This window comes from Nyctibius grandis, chromosome 29 (assembly GCF_013368605.1).
Source record: "Nyctibius grandis isolate bNycGra1 chromosome 29, bNycGra1.pri, whole genome shotgun sequence".
Taxonomy (NCBI): Eukaryota; Metazoa; Chordata; class Aves; order Nyctibiiformes; family Nyctibiidae; genus Nyctibius; species Nyctibius grandis.
The window spans coordinates 3,998,936-4,017,155 of record NC_090686.1 but is presented as its reverse complement, the minus strand read 5'-3'; the positions used below and the strand labels follow the sequence as shown (position 1 = coordinate 4,017,155).

Below are 18,220 nucleotides of genomic sequence, written 5' to 3'. Positions count from 1 at the left end.
GGTGTGGATGTGCTAAATAAGAGGATTCCAGTTGGTGAATGGTATATCTGAATAAATAACAAATAGTTGAGGTCAAATTCTACCACCGTTGCATTGAGAAACTCCACCGATTTCTGAAGCTTATCCTATTGTGTAAGAGTTTACATAGGAGGAACAGGACAAAGTCTGCAGTGGTAGGTAGACATTCACAGGTTTTGTTAAATGGTCAGATACCACAGTTACACTTAAACATTTTGAGCTTTAGTCCCATAAGAAGGTAAGCATCCTTTTGACATTTTCTGATGTTAGTTATGTTTTATGCTGACACATCAAGAGGAGGAGCTGACCACAAAAAACCCTCTAAAAATTGGGCTGATAAATTTGAGAACTCTTCCTCCAGCCACAAGCCTCAAATTATTACCATAGCATTCTTTTAATAATATTTTATCAATTTTTTAAAGAGTTTGAAGTATGGAATATGGTCATTGCTGAATAAACATGTGCTGGGTGGTGATTAACGCAGATTAGCAGAGAATGAGGTTGTCTGTCTTTACCTGAGATAGAAGCTAACATTTGTAAGCTGTACTCAAGTTCTGTTGATGCTGTCAGTCTCCCTTGTTACTTTCCAGCTGCTAAATAATGAAAATAGAATACAGCTTTGCCTTTAGCAGGTAGGCTTCATATGGCATTAAATGGGTACTGGCTGAGGGTGGGTTGGTTGGTTTGTTTGACCCTTCTCTAGTAAATACTTGGATCTGCTAGCTGATTGCTGCCATGGTTGGACTTAGACAAAAGTGATGTGTGAGGTGTTTAACCTTCCTTCTCCTCCTTGGAAGCTGAAGATAATCTCAAATTAGCTCTTTTCAAATGGATGTTCTTAGTTCTTATATCTGTTACAAAGGTTGTTCCCTAAAATGGAGAAGTTGGGTAGATTTTTGTTTGGTTCTCTTTTTGTCTTGCTTGTGTAGATCTCCCTTTCAGTAGAGACAGTTCATTAATTTCTACATTGTTTCGGCATGGAGAAAATAATCTCTCATCTTTCTTCCCCTGCTCTCCGCTACTACTAATGGCATGTAAGAGTGTGGGTCAAAATGCCCTTTTTTTAAAACACATTTTTGTTAATGCCTTTTATGAGGTTATTTAGTGAGAACTGAAACTTGGTAGTGTCCAAGTGGGCAGATGTTGGGATTTTTCTCTAATTTTGAATCCAGGACTTGGACCAGAGAGCACATGAAGGCTTGCAGTGCACATAGTGGTGCTTGTCTGGGGAACTCTGGTCGCTCAGTGGTCATCAGAGTGTGTTTGAACCTAAGCTGGCTGTCATTGGCAGTCTGTTACACAGAACATTACCGAATGAAACGGTTGCTTTGTTAGTGTTCACTTCTGAGGCACATGCAAATTTTGTCTGGATTTTTTTTGCAATGATATTTAACTTCAGTAAGATGAATTACCTGGGACATTACTTTGATGTGCATTCAAAGGTTTCATTTGTTTTTAACAAAAACAGCTGAATTGAGGGTGCATTCTAAGTCAAACAAGTTGGTCAATATTTCTTTCCTGGATCAAAGGTTTTGTCAGTGCCTGTGAATACTGTTGTCCATAGTAATGGCTTTGAACTTTTGACAGTGTATATTGGAAGGCAGATTGGTTTGTTAATGTTATTGCATTTATTGAAGTTGGGGATTTGTATAAATTCTTAATATAATTGACTCCTGTTTACTAGACAGTACAAAACAGACATGGCAATAAGAACTAGATTCTAATGTGTTACTAACTGTACTAATAATATACTTTTGCTCAAATGTTCTCATTCCATTGGGGAATATTATGGGGGCAGGGAGGAAAATGCTAAATAACTATCTAGTATGAACTACATATGGCTATTTTTGCATTTTAAGAACTTACATTAAGAACTTTTTGTGGAGAGTAATTTGAGCTAATACAATGCATACATCAGAGCTTTAATTAAACACACCTCCTAGTTTATAGCAGAAGGCACCACAGGTACTGAAATGTAAGTCAGCTTTGAAGCAGTGGGGTGTACCCTTGTGTCAAACGAATGCTTGTGTTCAGATTAAGTTGTGTATGGGGAGTCATAGTTTTAGTTAGCAGTGTTATGTTTGTAATTGCCATTAAAATGTCACATGCAAATTAGGTCTTTGTTGCACTTGTAAAGACAAAGTCATATGCAAGAAATTAACTTCTGTAGAGGTTTGTTCCTGTGTGGAATGCCTAGATTTGACCTAAACATTTTCACCATTTAAATGGGTTATTTTCAGGCTTCATGTTGGACGTATCTGACCATACCAGCTGCTCTAGCAGCTGCCATCGTGCCTCTTTCTGTTACTCGGAGTTAGTTCCATCGGCGGCTTCTGGTCTGCGTTCTTTGAGCTAGGTAGAGAATTTGGATCCATTTCAAGTGGGTATCTATACTTAGGAGTTATGATCAGAGTTTGACTTTTTTAACCTCCAGATTTTAAGAAGAGATAGTTGGTGTAAAACAGATGCGTAGCACTTCTTCCTTCCTTGGCATTTGGGACGATTTATATAGGATATTTATTTTTGAGTGAGGCAGAAGTTTTACTGGGAATCATGTTTATGAAATGAGGTTTTAATACAAAGAGCTTCACTCTTTGGTTTGCATTTAAATTCATCTCACATGGCCGAGTCCCTAAGTATCCAGATACTTCAACTGTAGGTATCATGTTAATGTTTATGGACAGAAAAGTTTCTGGGACAAAGGAAGAAAATAAGCTTGCTGAATTGTTTTGTCAGTAGATATGACTTAAAGGGAAACAGGTTTACGTGCATTTTTCCTGAAGGGGGGAATAAATGACATGGATTCAGGGAGAAGTAGGCAGGTTAGAGAAAGGACAGATTTGATTGAGGAATCTCATGAAGACCAACTCGTGCAAATGCTTCACTGTTGCAACAAATAAAACAAACGTATAAGCCCTTCATTAAGTTCAATTTGAATTTAGGTTATGCAGACTACCTGGAGTTTTGACTGCTGTCTCTGGTAGAGGATCACTTGCCAGAGACAAGCTTTAAAAACTGCCTGCTTCCTGAAGAACAGAGCACTGGTAGTGTCATGGCAAAGCTGAGTGGTTTTATCTTGTGCTGACTAGAATTCTAAGTTGGCTGTGTTTTTCTTGCCGTATTCATATTACTTATGCATACTTTTCACAATTTAAAAGTAATTTATTCTGTGTGCCTTTGAACTTGTGTTCATGCTTTTAAGGATCCAAAATACTATGGAAAAATCTTTAAGATGTAGCAGCACAAACTTATTATACTGTCATACTTCTCTTTATGTCCAAACCAAATTTTTCACAGGATGAATATAAGGCCGATTGGTTCTCATGTGTGTACCATCCAGTTGTTAGGGCCTGTTTTCAATTTCATGTCTTTGTATTACACTGTTGAAAGTCCCTTCTAAATGAATGATGAAAATAACTAGTGATTTCAGAGAATGTTCATTGGTAAAATAATTTCTTAAGTATTTACTCTCTTTTGCTGGGAGTGTCTTTTGGTTCTATTTTAAAACGTTGCATGCAGTTTTGGTTTGGCATTTACATGATTTAGAAGCATGCTGAATTTCTTTGTTGCTTTTAGTTCCAACTAAATCTGCAACATACTGGTTTGAACATTTGGATGATTTCTGTAAGCATATGTTCTCATTATCTTTGTATTTTAGTCCTACAAATGCACTGGGACACTTCACTACTTGTGGACTGTGAGGTTTCTGGGGTGAGTGGGAATACTGAATAATTCCTTGCATCTGAAGTTATTGTTATAGACTTCCTCTTTACACGCACGCAGTTTTAAAAATAAGGTACTGGGCCTCAGTAAAAAGGGAATTTCTGCTTTTCTGGTTATCGTCTCTCTTTTTCATAGTATAGTCTCTCTGAGAGGTAAATCCTTGTGCCTATGGGTCCAAACCTGCAGCTTCTCTAATAATTTTGCCATTATTATGAGTGGAATGAGTAAGTCTTTACTCATGGAAAAGTTTGGGGTTTTCTCTTTACTGAAATTTAGGTCTTGAGGACTCTTTCCAGTTTCCATATTAAGGTCAAATGTTGAAGATTTCTTGTTTTTCAAAGTATTGTCTTTATTGTGCTTATTTTTGGTTTTGCTAAGATAAGTTTGGCAAGATTTGAAGGAAAAGGAAGGTGTGAATATAAAAATGAAAAATAAATCAAAGAATAACAGTAGATACTCAAACATCCCAAATAATCACAGAATCACAGAATCACAGGATGTTAGGGATTGAAAGGGACCTCGAAAGATCATCTAGTCCAGTCCCCCTGCCGGAGCAGGATTGCCTAGACCATATCACACAGGAACGCGTCCAGGCGGGTTTTGAATGTCTCCAGAGAAGGAGACTCCACAACCTCTCTGGGCAGCCTGTGCCAGTGTTCAGACACCCTTACAGTAAAGAAGTTTTTCCTCAAATTTAAGTGGAACCTTCTGTGCTCCAGCTTGCACCCATTGCCCCTTGTCCTGTCAAGGGATGTCACTGAGAAGAGCCTGGCTCCATCCTCTTGACACTTGCCCTTTACATATTTATAAACAGTAATGAGGTCACCCCTCAGTCTCCTCTTCTCTAAGCTAAAGAGACCCAGCTCCCTCAGCCTCTCCTCATAAGGGAGATGTTCCACTCCCTTAATCATCTTCGTGGCTCTGCGCTGGACTCTCTCTAGCAGTTCCCTGTCCTTCTTGAACTGAGGGGCCCAGAACTGGACACAATACTCCAGATGCAGCCTCACCAGGGCAGAGTAGAGGGGGAGGAGAACCTCTCTCGACCTGCTGACCACACCCCTTCTAATACACCCCAGGATGCCATTATGTTCTTTTAAAATACTATCGTGGTTTTTACTGGTTACTAATTACAGCCTTTGTGATCAGAAGTAATAACTGAAGGTATAAAATGAGAGACAGGGAAGAAACCTGCCAGGTTTCTACTGCTAAAATGCCCAGAGAGGAAATGTTTTGTTTTGGTCATGGCTAACCACACAACTACATTTGGCAATTAGGCAGAGGGAAGAAGGAGACAGACCTTTTTGTTACTAGGTAATTCTTGAAACGAACTTATCACCTGAATAGTGGGAAATACCTGTAAAAAACACAACCTTTTTTTAGCTAGCAACAACACTTACTTCACATTTTGTCAGCTTGGATCTATTGTACGCTCCTTGAGTCCAAAGGTACAGCCACGCACCGTGTTACTCAGCTTGGACATCTAGGCAAATCAGTTAGAAAAGCAGCTTTTGGCAGGCGCTGCCTGCACATTGGTGTTAGGCTTTGATTCAGACAGAGCAGTGAGCTTTGATTCTGTCGCTGTTAAAGCCCAATGTGCATCATGGGTAAATACAGGGTTAGCTGCACTGCAGGGATGACCCTTATCTCACTGCCCTGCTGATGGAGCCAACAGATCCTACTTGCATGCGCATATGTCACTTCAGCTGACGTATTTTAATTTAAAAGTGTTTGCAGAGTGTGTGGCTTAGCTCTTGCAGGAAATCTAGAGCCACACACACACAAAAGAAAAGAAAATGCCTGACTCTACCTATGTTTGCTATTTAATACTGGTTTTTAGTCATTAGAAAAAGTAGAAATAACCTGATTTTCATCGGTAGTTTTACGTATCCATTGAGATATGTTAAAGTACTGTGCTCAGTCTGCTTCCATTTTTCTGTAAGCCTTTCTTCTTCCCTATTGTTCCTTGATACAATGGTCTTTTGGGGTTTTTTTAGCAGTATTACAAGTTGAAGTTTATGCAGGAAGAAACTCCCGGTGTCAATTTCTGATAAAATACTGATACAGTCAGTGCTGACCACTCTTCAAAAAAGTAATTCAGATGTACAAAGCAGCAAAGTTTTTGTATGGCTCTGTTTTCAAGTTCTGTTCATGCAAAGTCATACTAACAGTGCTAATTATTTTTAAATAATTCATTTCCATTTTCACTGTTTAGCTACTCCATTCTCTGCTTCTTTGTAAAATACTGACAAGCAACCTTTCTCTTTCTCTGGCTTGGCAGATAACGTATGTCTGTTTTCTGCTGAAACAGGAGTGTGATAAAACAGTTCTAAAAATGAAAGGTTAATCTCAACTGTTTTGCATTCCCCTAATATTACACAGTTGGAATACTCAGCATATTGCCAGTCTCCCTAATAATATGCCATTGCATGTGGCAGGGAGACAAACCCAATTCATCTGCTAGATTTTTTTAAACACTGAAATTGTCAGTAATTCTACTGGACTTGTATAGTAGGTGACAGGTGCCTCAAATCAGAGATGTTTATTAAGAAGTTCTTTCTAATGCCAGTTGGGACTGGGTCAAGTGTTGTATTCTCCATTTTTGCAGTGTATTTAATGTACTTAATTTCTCATGTGTCTGAGAAAGTGTGTCCACGGTGGCTGCTGGGAGTGAGGCAGTGCTAGAGAGGTGTCTAACTACTCCCCTAGTCATAAGGGACTTACTGTAATTCTTGTCGCAAGCCTGGAGCAGAGTCTCTGACATTTTTGTGTGTTGGCATTTTTAGTAAGCGGATGGATGAAAACCGCCCTTGGAACCCCGCAGGGACTGGCTGGTGTCCTGAGTCTGTTTTGAAGCACAGGTACCCTTTTTAGCATACAGTCTTTCAAAATAGACATGGGCAGGGTGATTTCCACGATGCTCTGTGTGCACTTCCTCCACAGTGGAGCAAAACAACTTGTCATCCTTAAAACTTCACACAAGTCATATTTGTTGAAATATTTTTCTTTACCAAACATAGTAAAGTAGTAAGAAGCAGAAAGCAAGCTGCTTTTCTTTGTCAGTGGAGTTTCATTTTTATGAAATAATTTGTGTGAAGCTTCAGCTGCTCTTAACGGACAAGGAAGAGCTGAATGGGAGAAAGCCTTCAAATATGCAGTGCTGACTGTGCACACTTGCTGTCTTCAAAGGGCTGTTGTGCCGTTGTACTGTTGTGCAGGAGGCTGCCTGTTGAAAAGATAATTACTTCCCTGCTTCAAAGGTCAGATGTGATGGCAGGGAACAGGCCTGTGAGCAAAATGAGGCCAAGCATTACAGTCAGTGAAGGATCATATTTATGTTTGGGAAAAGTACGAGAGACAAACTAAAAATAAAGAAGAAGCCCCTAACTTTAATCAGAACCTCGGGCAGACCCCCTTCCAATTTTTTCTGATTAGGGCAGTACGCTTTTTGTTGCTGAAAAGGTTAAGTGATCCATTGAAGGTATCATTACTAAAATGTCACCGTGGGGTTATAATCAATGTGGAAGGGTTATTAAATAGTTCACAAGTTAAGGGCGAGGAAGGCACAAAAAGTCACAGAGCCTAGGAAGGGGGAAACAGTGGTAATTCCTGACTTCCTGTTACGAACAGATTTACCATGCTTGTATGAAAAGGGCTTCCAAATAGACCTGTAACTGGGAACGTGTGATGTACAAAACAGTGTGGCCTCACAGGTCAGCAGAACAGAGAAAACATATTTCTGTATTTAAAGAGAGAATGGGAAGCATTTCAGTATGGTGTTAATTTCTTTAGTGGATACTTTAAAGAGAATGATTTGTTTGTTTTTAATGGGTGGTTACACAGTTTCAATGTCACTAGCAAAACTCTGGATAATTTCATTTTTAAGTTGAAAGCCAGCTGTATCACGGAGGGAAAGGGATTAGTTTCCTGTCAACTTCCTTTTTGGAAAAAGTGATGTGTGCACACTGAAAATATTTCCAGCTTGGGTAAAGTATGTTTGAAAATACCTTTCAGGTAGAGTCATATTTTGATGGGCAAAGAAAGAGGACTTGCTTTCAGTATTACATGTTTATAGAAACATTTTGAGAAACCTAAGGGCCTTTTTTCTCCTTCACTTTAAAAAGTACACACTGTTCAAAGCAGGAGAGTTTTGCCAGTGTTAACCTTGCTCTCTTCTGGCACTGCAGAGAACGTTCTGTCAGAAATCGCTCTGTACTTTGAACTGTTGAAGGGACTGCTGTGGTATGTGTGCAGCAAGGGTCACAGCATTTCATTTCTGAGACCACAGAAGGGCTTTATTTTTGATGTTCATATATGTATGAATGAAGGCAAAATAAGAAATAATGTGAAATTTTATTCCTTTAGAGTTTGGATGTACCTGTTCCTTAAACAAAAGGTAGGGGAAGTACTGCAAATGCTTATATTCATGCATGTGTGGAGTGTTCACTAAGTATCTTGGGTGATTAAAAAAAAGTAAAATTTCTTTTTTCTGTCAATGCTCTGTGTACACAGGATGAGGCAGAGAGTAATTATTTATGTGAAACATATGAAAGAGAGATAACTGTGGAAGAGTGAAATGCAATGTGAGAATGCCTTACTGTAAATGTAAAACAAAAATTACTATTAGTCATCAGTACTTCAGGATAAACCTTGACTAGAACCAGTTTTAAAATGTTTCCTATTGTGTACAATGCATTTCATATAAAGGTTTTTTTCTTTCCTTTATTCCTTAGCAATAACAGCATTCATGTGAAAAACAAAGTGTTTTATTTGCCAGGTAGCTCCTATTGTGTTTTCCATACCTGAAACTATTTTGCTTTCATTAGCTAGAAACACTGTCCCTTGGGATGCTTTTACTACAAAGCATGCCAGAAGTATCCCATGGGAGCAATCTTTCACTATCAGAGAAATAAAAGAGATTTCTCCTGTAGGTACTTTTTCCCAACTTCAGTTTCTAGAAACACAGTAGCTCACAAGATCCATTAAATCCCAAATCTCCTTTGAGTAACATGGAAGTAATCCTTTTATGTCAAACTGTAATATAACAGTAAGAAAGTTGCTTTTATTTGTCAAAGCAAGGAATGACACAAGTAAGCATCTGCCATTTTGAAGCAGAACGTGGAAATGAACAGTCGTACAAGACACTAAAAGTTTTTATTTATTTTACACAGTAGTTACTGAGTGACTAACTCAGGATGTTATTAGTAATTACTGTGTAAAGTTAAATAATGCTTGAAATCTCCATTCTCCTGCTTGACTCATGCTCTAAAGATGACCTCTGCAACAGAAATAGAGACTTGCTTAGATTACAGTGAAAACTGTGGTGTTTGACATGAAAACCACATTACCCTGTACTAACTGCATCTGAATTTGAACAAAATGTGCTGTGTGTCTACGTAAAATGATGCAAAGCAAAACTATGCTATTTGTTGCTGAGAATTTTGGTATGCAATGCTCATCTGAGGATTTTCCTGTCTTTTCCTTCTGTCTAGTGTTGAGGGCGAAGCTCCAAGCAGTGAAACTGGCACATCTTTGGATAGCCCCTCTACTTACCACCAAGGCCCTATAACGCACAGTTCAGCTATAAGCCCAGACCATTACGATCATTCTGCTTACGGGCTCTATTCTGTCTCCCCTGGACAACAAAGATCTCGGAGGCCAAAACTTCAGCACTCAACATCCATACTGAGAAAACAAGCAGAGGAAGAAGCTATTAAAAGGTCAAGATCACTTTCTGAGAGCTATGAACTCTCTTCAGACCTACAAGATAAGCAGGTATTTGAGCTTTGTTACCTAATTCATCACAACAGCAACATGTCTGTAAGCTGGGGAAAATCTTTTCTAGCTTCGCTTCAGTTGTGATGCTGAAAATACCTTTTTTTTTCCTGTGACTTAGTTCAAAATAGTCATACATCAGCATTTCTGGGTTTTTTGACTCTCTTTTTTCTGTGTCATGTCGTCCCTATGTCCCACACCCCCCTTCCTGAAGAAACACCTAAAAGGTATGTTAATAGTGTTAAAAGTAAAAACAGTTCTACTAGGAATTGTGATTTCATGCTTGGGACGAGTACTAGAATGTAATAATGCTACATATTTTTCTGAGAAAATGAGGCATTTTGAAACCTGCATATCTCTGTTGTTGCTGAAAGAAAGGAAGAACTTGTTGCAGCTGATATTCTTTCAAATCTGTGGGTGAATTCAAGGTCTTAATTGGTTTTTACTCAACTAGGCAAAAGTCCCATACGCTTTACAAAGCACTGGATGGAAGCCATGTAGATGTTCAAAGCCTTTGTCCCTAAAAAGGCATTCTGTAAGACAGTCAGCCTCAGCCATTCCTTTTAAGCTTTATTCTGAATGTAGTCCTATTTGAAAGATGTTTATTGCCTTATAAGTTCATACTTATAATTTGAAAATGATGCTGTAATAACTTAAGGTAAGCAAATATGCAGGATGCACTGGATTTCACTGATAGATGAACAGTAGCCAATGCATCAGTGTTTTTTGGCTCTTTGGGATTTTTTGTTAGAGATCTTTCTTGTCAGGGAATGTTTTGTTTCCTGTGAATCATTGTGGTATATTACATAGTTATTCCAACTTGTGTGTTAACATGGCAAGAGCGGAAGCAGGCAAAATTCTTCAGACAGGAAGCGAACTACTCCTGAGTTTGGACCACACATTGATGGTGAAATTTATAGGGGCTAAGTCTCATTTGCCATCTGTTTGTTGTTCTGAAGTTTCAGGTTGGAGAATCATATAATGTTGTTCCAGAGACACCTGGAAGAACAGAGCTTGCACGCTGACTTAAAGTTGAAGCCAATATTTGGGTTAGCAAGTATGAGTTTAGTTTAGCCTTTATGCTCACCAAATTCTATATTGGTGTGGGGACATACCAAGTTCCTGATTCTTGATCTAGATGATGCCAGCTCTGCTGTTAAAGTGGACCTCCTTGTGAGATCTAAAATGTTACTTTGTTTTCCACCTTTGGTAGTCATTTTTGCTAGATGTCTCATAAGGGATTGATATAGACTATAAGGCTTACTAAAGAGGTCTCCTGCACTGCAAATATTCCACAGAGCCTAATTTCATCTGTCCTTTTATGCTGGTTTGATAGAGAATGGGGACTGCAGATGTTGTTTTGTATTTGTTCAGGGAGTCCTACACAATAAAAAGTGACAATGATACATAAAGCAAGCTCGATACTGGAGAGTTGCTTAGTGCTCTTGAAAAGCTCACACTGAAATTTCAGAAGGTATTTAAAAACTATTTAAGAAAATGTCTAAGGCTTTACCTAAAGGCAATGTGCATTAAATAGGCATTAAAAAGGTGCATTAAATAGGCATCAAAATTTATCAGAAATATTAGTCACAAGCCTAGTAAATCATCTAGGCAAATTCCAAAATACTCTCAATTAAAATTCCCACTAAAACCCCCTAATTTATGGTAATCAACAATGGTGTCGTTTTCTATGTAAACCTGAAGAACAACAGCCTGTTTGCAAGAATAAAGTCCAGATAATTTATTTTATAGAATATTAGTTTATTAGAATATTAGAATATTAACACCAGCTAAGTTTTCTTCAAGTTTGACATTAAACTTGAGAGGACAACTAAATTAACAATTCATCATTTGTTTTGAGATTAGTCCAGCAAAATAATCTCTTATGGTTTATTTAAACACATGTGACCTAATGTGTACTATGGACAGAAATAGTAGCAAATGTGTGGCAGCAGTGGCAGGGTTGTGACAGAAGTTCTTAAAATTTTCTTTAATCTTCAGAATGCCTTACAGGTAACCTCAGAGCCTCTTGGACATCTGCAAATGTGGGGGTAATATAACCCCCATTTGGGGGTGAAAGGCTAAACAATTTTTTTAAAGACAAACTACAGAAAATTATGCAGAGATTTACAGATTCCCAGCTCAGAGATCAGTCACAGCTTTTTGAGCTTACTTAAAAGAAGTTTCAAGATACAGTCAAAAGAACAATTCCTCAGCAGTAATCCTGATCTGAGCCCATCTGTGCAGTTGGCCTCCTCAGTTTATGACAATAACTGTGCATAATATTTTTTGCATCTAGAATGAAAAAAATAAATAGTGATTCGCATTTAAAAACACCAAGCCAAAAAGGAGATCGTCTTCAACGTGGAAGAGGAATGGGAGCTGCTGAACCTGGCAAGAGCACTGAAAGATATACGTCAGCTACTCCCAAATGGTAGACATAATGGACGAGAAAATATTTTTTAGTAGCATTTAGTTCCTTCCATAGAAGTGGGATGAAGCCTCTCTGTACATCAATACCTGAACAATTACTTGGAGAGATCTCCAAAATAGGAGGAGGAGAGGTTGTGGCACTTAGTGCCATGGTCTAGTTGCCATGGTGGTGTCAGGGCAACGGTTGGACTCGATGATCCCTGTGGTCTCTTCCAACCTGGTTGATTCTGTGATTCTGTGTGCATGTGCATGTAACAAAAGTAATTAAAACACGGTGTCTAATGAAAAAGGGTACCTGGATTTGCAAGCAAGGAGAAATTACTTCTGAATCAGTGGAGTATTATGAAAATTGCATGGACTTATACAAAAATGCTGCTAGAAAAATGGTGGGTTTAATTGTAGCACTAAACATATTGATTTGTGATGGATGTTTTGTGTTTGTGAATAATACACATCTAGCAAAGACTGATCAGAACAGAAATTAAATATTGGGACAAAAGTTGAAATGAAACTAGTTATTAGTCTTATTCAGTGTTTTTAAATAAGTGATGCTTTTCATGTTTTGGAAGGAAAGGTTTGAAAATATCTAATGAGTATTCCAAAAGTACTGACATGTCATTTTCACTAGGTTAAATTGATAGCTTTATTTATTTTGCATACTCATTCTGTTAATTGGAAACACTGGCAATGTTGAATGTAATTACGAAAATGAAAATAGATTTGAATTTGTATTTAGAAAGTCTGAAATATGTTCTCGGTTTGAGGAAGACTGCGTATGTGGTGATTTTATCAGAGAAACCTCTCTGGAAGTGTATGCTCTGGGAGGGTCAGTTTTGCTTTGCTGTCAGACCTGGGTGAAAGGATGCTACCTGGTTTTTATTCATGTAGAAAGCGATGCATGCCTCGAAAGGTGATGGCCACTTCTAGAATTTGCTCCCAAAATATGACAATTTGCATTATACTTGGATTTCACTTCTCTGCAGTTGTCCCTACAGAGAAAGAATGTCTGCATTATGCTGCATTAGAGTGCTATCTTGTCTGCTTTGACGTGGGCACACCAATGCTAATGTGTGAAAAGCAAAATTTAAACACAAACACAAATTGCCAACACCTTAATTTTATATGACAGTATTCACATAGTCATGTTTCTGGCTGTATTTTTATGGAGGAATTTTCAAATGACTATTTAGTTCACTATTTGTGCCGTTGTTAGTCTGGAGCTTTGAGTTTTTACTTTCAAAAACAGAAGACATTGAAAAAATTCTGAAAATTAAAGTTGTTAAAAGAAGGGTTTTTTTGTTATACTTTAACCTTGTTCTAACCTGCATCAAGTTACAAATTGTGTTCACCCTTTCACAGGTGGAAATGCTAGAACGGAAATATGGAGGCCGTCTCATAACTAGACATGCTGCTCGTACTATACAAACAGCTTTTCGCCAGTATCAGATGAACAAAAATTTTGAGCGTCTTAGAAGTTCTATGTCTGAAAATCGTATGTCAAGGCGCATTGTACTGTCCAATATGAGAATGCAGTTTTCCTTTGAAGGACCTGAGAAAGTCCACAGCTCTTACTTCGAAGGAAAACAAGTTTCTGTTACAAATGATGGGTCAAAGCTGGGATCCCTGGTACCGTCTGAATGTAGTGACCTTGGAGAGTCAGCTACAATGAAGTCTCCAGCAGCATCTACCGATTTTGCTGATGCTATAACAGAACTGGAGGATGCTTTTTCCAGGCAAGTGAAATCCCTTGCAGAGTCCATTGATGATGCACTGAACTGCCGTAGTCTACATTCTGATGAAGTCCAGACTCCGGATCAAGTCAGAAGTCGTGAAATGGAAAGGGATAGTTGTGCTCAAACTAAACCAGCAATTCACAACGTGGATCACAGGAAGCTTGATGAGATGACAGCGTCGTACAGTGATGTTACGTTATATATTGATGAGGAAGAGTTATCTCCACCCCTTCCACTTTCCCAGTCAGTAGACAGACCGTCCAGCACAGAACCTGATTTGAGGCTCCGGTCTGTGAACTCTTCTCAAGAATACTGGTCCATGACCCACAAAGATGATAAGATAGACACTGATACGAGCTGCAGGAGTACCCCGTCACTGGAATGTCAGGACCAGAGGATGAGAATGGATCATCTACCGTTGCTAACTATAGAGCCACCCAGTGACAGTTCAGTGGACTTGAGTGATCGCTCAGACAGAGGTTCATTAAAGAGACAAAATGCATATGACCGAGGGATCACTAGTCAACAAGGCAGCCCAAAACACATCCCTCACAGTATTCCTGCCAAGATTATATCCCGAGAGGAGCAGGAGGCGAGACATAGGGCTAGGCCTATAGACAGTCATTTAGCGATCAATGGCACAGCAAACAGGCAAAGCAAATCAGAGTCTGATTATTCTGATGGAGACAATGACAGCATCAACAGCACTTCCAACTCTAATGATACAATAAATTGCAGCTCAGAATCTTCTTCTAGAGACAGCCTAAGGGAGCAAACCTTGAGCAAACAGACCTACCACAAAGAAACTCGAAACAGCTGGGATTCCCCTGCCTTCAGTAATGATGTTATCAGGAAACGTCATTATAGGATTGGACTGAATCTTTTTAACAAGTAAGTACAGCATTTCCTCCTTTTCTCTCTCTGTTTGGTAGAAACATAGCCACTGAACCAGGAATATTTTTCTTGTATCAGATAAGTAAGACTAGGGTCTGATATTAACTTTCCAGTGAAAAAAATAAGCGGCTTGTGGTGTCTGTTCATGTTAGAGTTGATGTCTTCCTAGTTAAACAGCTTCAGGGGAGAAGAAAAAAATATAATTATGTGTATATATATGGTAGTAAATTATTGAAGAAGATGGATCAGATTCCGTTCTTGTTGAAAAATATGGTGGCTTAATCCTGATCCATTTTTGGTGTTATAACAAATTCATATTTCTTCCTGCTGCAATCATGTAGGTATTGTAAAACTTGTCGTATGGGAGTTAGAAATAACAAGCAGTGTAAGATGAGTTTCCTGTTTAACACAGGCAGGGCCTGGAATTTGTTCAGTAGATTCCATCAAAACTTTGATACTAAAAAACAATGCGCTGAATATTTTTATGCTAAATAAATATTTATTATTTATCATAAAGTTATCATAAAATTTGTATTTCTGCCTATGACTGTTAATTGGATCAGCCAAGTTTGGCTGTAAAAACTTCCAGGTTTGGTTTTTTATCTTTGCAAAAAGTTAATAGGCCTTTATGGAAGCTTCTAATCAATTGGAGATATGTAAGTCATAGGATCTCTGCAAGCTCATGAAGTGGACTGGGTAGGAAGATGGATCAATCTGCTTTTTTTTTTTACGATTTGAAAACATTAACATCCTTGGTGTGGGGAGGAAGGTGCTGGTACTGCTCAGCTGACATTTAAAAGACTTGGTGTTTGCTCTATTTTTTGCACAGCAATTAAGCCTCAAGAAGTCAATGATCAGTGAACTTAAGGCTTGATAATACAGTCTTTTGAGTCAATTGCAGAAGGGTGTAAGAAAAAGTGAATGCAAAAAGTGCTCAAGCAGCAGAGATGAATGAGAGCATTGGAAATTGTCACGTGCTGCTTGTCACGTGCCATATCAGTAGGAGGTTGAAGGTGAAAACTAAACATCAGGAATGGAGAAGAATAGACTGTTATTTGAAACTCATCTAAGTGGTCTTGCTGTGTGGACTTGAGCAGAGATAAACCTTTTTTATATATGGGCTGGTTGTAAGATGACTTGCAGTTTCTTAGCAGTGAGTTCTGAAAGGCAGCACTGCGCAGAACTCCAGGCAGTACCTCTGTGCATGATCTTTTGATGTGTGTGATTGTTTCATTCCCCCACCACCTTTTATCTCCAGTATTGATACAGAACTGAAGAGTCTCAATACCTTCTGCTGAGTCACTCTCAATCTATTGATAGCTCAGACAGTCCCTGAGTATCCCATGTATCTTGGTTTTGGTTATGGTTTCTTAAGTCCACAGATGGTGACATTTTCATTAATAGCCTTATTTCCCCTCTGTGCAATGTCAGGTATTGAACCATCATAGAATGTAATGGTGCACGAATCTGTAAACTCTTTTGAAAAAGGAGCAGCTGGGAAACTTCCAAAGCTTTATTCTTTAAAAAGTTCAGAAGGAGACTCTCAAGAGTCGATCAGGTGGGACTGGAAATTGTGTTTTGTGAGGTAAGTGGAAGGATAGAGATTGTTTTCAGGCACTTGCCAGGATTTACAAGTGATGATATCTTCAAGATAAAGAATCCATTTTCCATTTAGATATGTGCTGTACCGGTGCATTACTTTAACGTCTGAGCATTATGCTCATTGTTCTCAGCACATGAAGTATGTCAGAGCACCTCGTGTGTCCAGATGTTTTTTGAAAAGCAAGCCACAGAATAGCTGTCGGTTTCCTTGGCGAAGGCTGCTATTTCACACACAGAACAGCGTAAAGGGGGGCTGCCCGACCTGGTGAGACAAGGGCCAGGAAGGGGGTCTGCAGGTCAGATGGACTTTCTGCAAATCAGTCCCATCTTCACAGTTTCTCTCTCATGAGATGGCAAAAATGTAACTGCCCAGGATCTCCTATGAGCAAGGGTCTGCCTACACATTCAGTCCCGTGTTGCAAACTGCTTGTGCTTCCTGTTGTGTGACCAGATGTACACCCGTGATGTGATGGGACACATTTTGTAGTCTACTCTGCAGCGTTCAAGTCAATGCAGCAGAATCATTTAGATGTCTTTTGACCACGCGATCTTTCATGACATATTTACGATCATAAAATGAGGGAGTAGCACAAGTCTTGGCAGCGAGTTCCTGAGAGGATGTGTGCACCACCCATGCGGAAGGACTGTGCGCAGAACTGAAAGAAGCGGCTTTGAAGTTACCTATTACAAGAAGTCAGGTTTTTTCCAAATGTCTACCAGAGGAAATTTTAGGGATGTCTTTTACAAGAAGTTCATGTTAATTTCATTGCGTCTTTGAAATCTTTCCTGCAAATTAAGATCCCAAACCTTAATTAACAAATAATCATGTAATTTCTTTCTGGTACATGACACTTGGCTGAAATGCAAAGGGTTTAGAACCTTAAAGAAGTACATGAATTGTAGCAGAGTAAATGATTCTGCTTTGTTCACTAGCTGTGTTGAAAGAATGAAGTTTTAAGCAGCATGGAAAATCCCTATCCTTGCAGTTGAAATTTCAACAGATGCTTTATAATTATTCTGGCTTTCCTGTTACAATAGTAATTTCCAGAAGCCAAAGTGCAGTTTTCTTACCAGAGGGCCTTTACTAGAACAGCCAGTTATGGATGGAGTAGAAGTTGAGCACAACTGGTGGTCTGGTTCACTCAATCACCATTATATGCAAAACATTAGTAGCACAAATGTCCTTGGGGAATGGAGAACACAGGACAGTAGAGGAAAAACTATCGGTAAATTAAAACCATTTTTCTAGGAGTTTTATCACTTGATCAATAGAATCTGTTTCAAACTATAACTTGGCACTCAATTTGGAACCTTAGTGTTGATTAAAGAAGTGTACTTTTTTAAAGATGTTTTGTGGTATCCACTATCAAACATAAAGTATCGCCCAAATGGAATGATTTCTGCCAAAGAAATTGCCACTAAGTAAGAGCTTCTGTCCATTCTCCCGGTTTTGAATGGCAGTAGTGATTCACCCTGTCAATAGGCTGTCAGCGTGTGTGTTACCATTCATTGCCTTCCGAAAGGAGGGATTGCAGGTGCATGCCCAGAGCGCAGGGGCTCCCAGGGAAGCCTGGTGAGGCCAGCTGTGTTGAATTAGGCATTTTCTTCAGTGTAGTTTGAAAGGGTTGTAGTCTGGGAGAAATTACCCTAGAAACCATTCCTCTCTTATAGGCAGAAGGAAAACGCTACCTCGAAAGGTTTATTTTGCAGGCTCCAAACCCTGCCAGTGCAAATCCAGCCTTTGAGACTGGTTTGCTTATAAACAAGGCTTCAAGAGGGCTTTTGACTGCTGCTTTAAAAAAAAAAAGGAAGGAAAAAAAAAGTAAAAAGGGCTGTGATTTTATTCTCCTGTTTGTTCTGACTGCAGGCTGGAAATGCCAGGTTTACCAGTTATAGCAGCCCAATCTGGTAGGATTTTCAGGTTCCATTCTGCTACCGGTGCACTGATGGGTCTAACAGATTAAATGGGACCGGATGGTTTAACCTCAGTAACCTGAGCAAACACGTCCTCCCTTGGGCCAGCTTTGCAGTCGGGAGTAGCAGGC

The 18,220-nt window shown here is 39.0% G+C and overlaps 1 protein-coding gene across 2 annotated transcripts in view; it reads left to right on the top strand.

The window, feature by feature from the left end:
• The window catches only part of IQSEC1 (IQ motif and Sec7 domain ArfGEF 1), a 72,084-nt gene that overhangs the window by 8,765 nt on the left and 45,099 nt on the right, over positions 1-18,220 (top strand). Inside the window, exons 2-4 of one of the 2 annotated variants that reach the window (XM_068420029.1) lie at positions 6,525-6,599; positions 9,231-9,513; positions 13,306-14,570. In XM_068420029.1, the coding sequence (XP_068276130.1) occupies positions 6,525-6,599; positions 9,231-9,513; positions 13,306-14,570 (1,623 nt within the window). The remainder of the gene's footprint in view (positions 1-6,524; positions 6,600-9,230; positions 9,514-13,305; positions 14,571-18,220) is intronic. The other variant, XM_068420030.1, reaches the window with a different exon arrangement.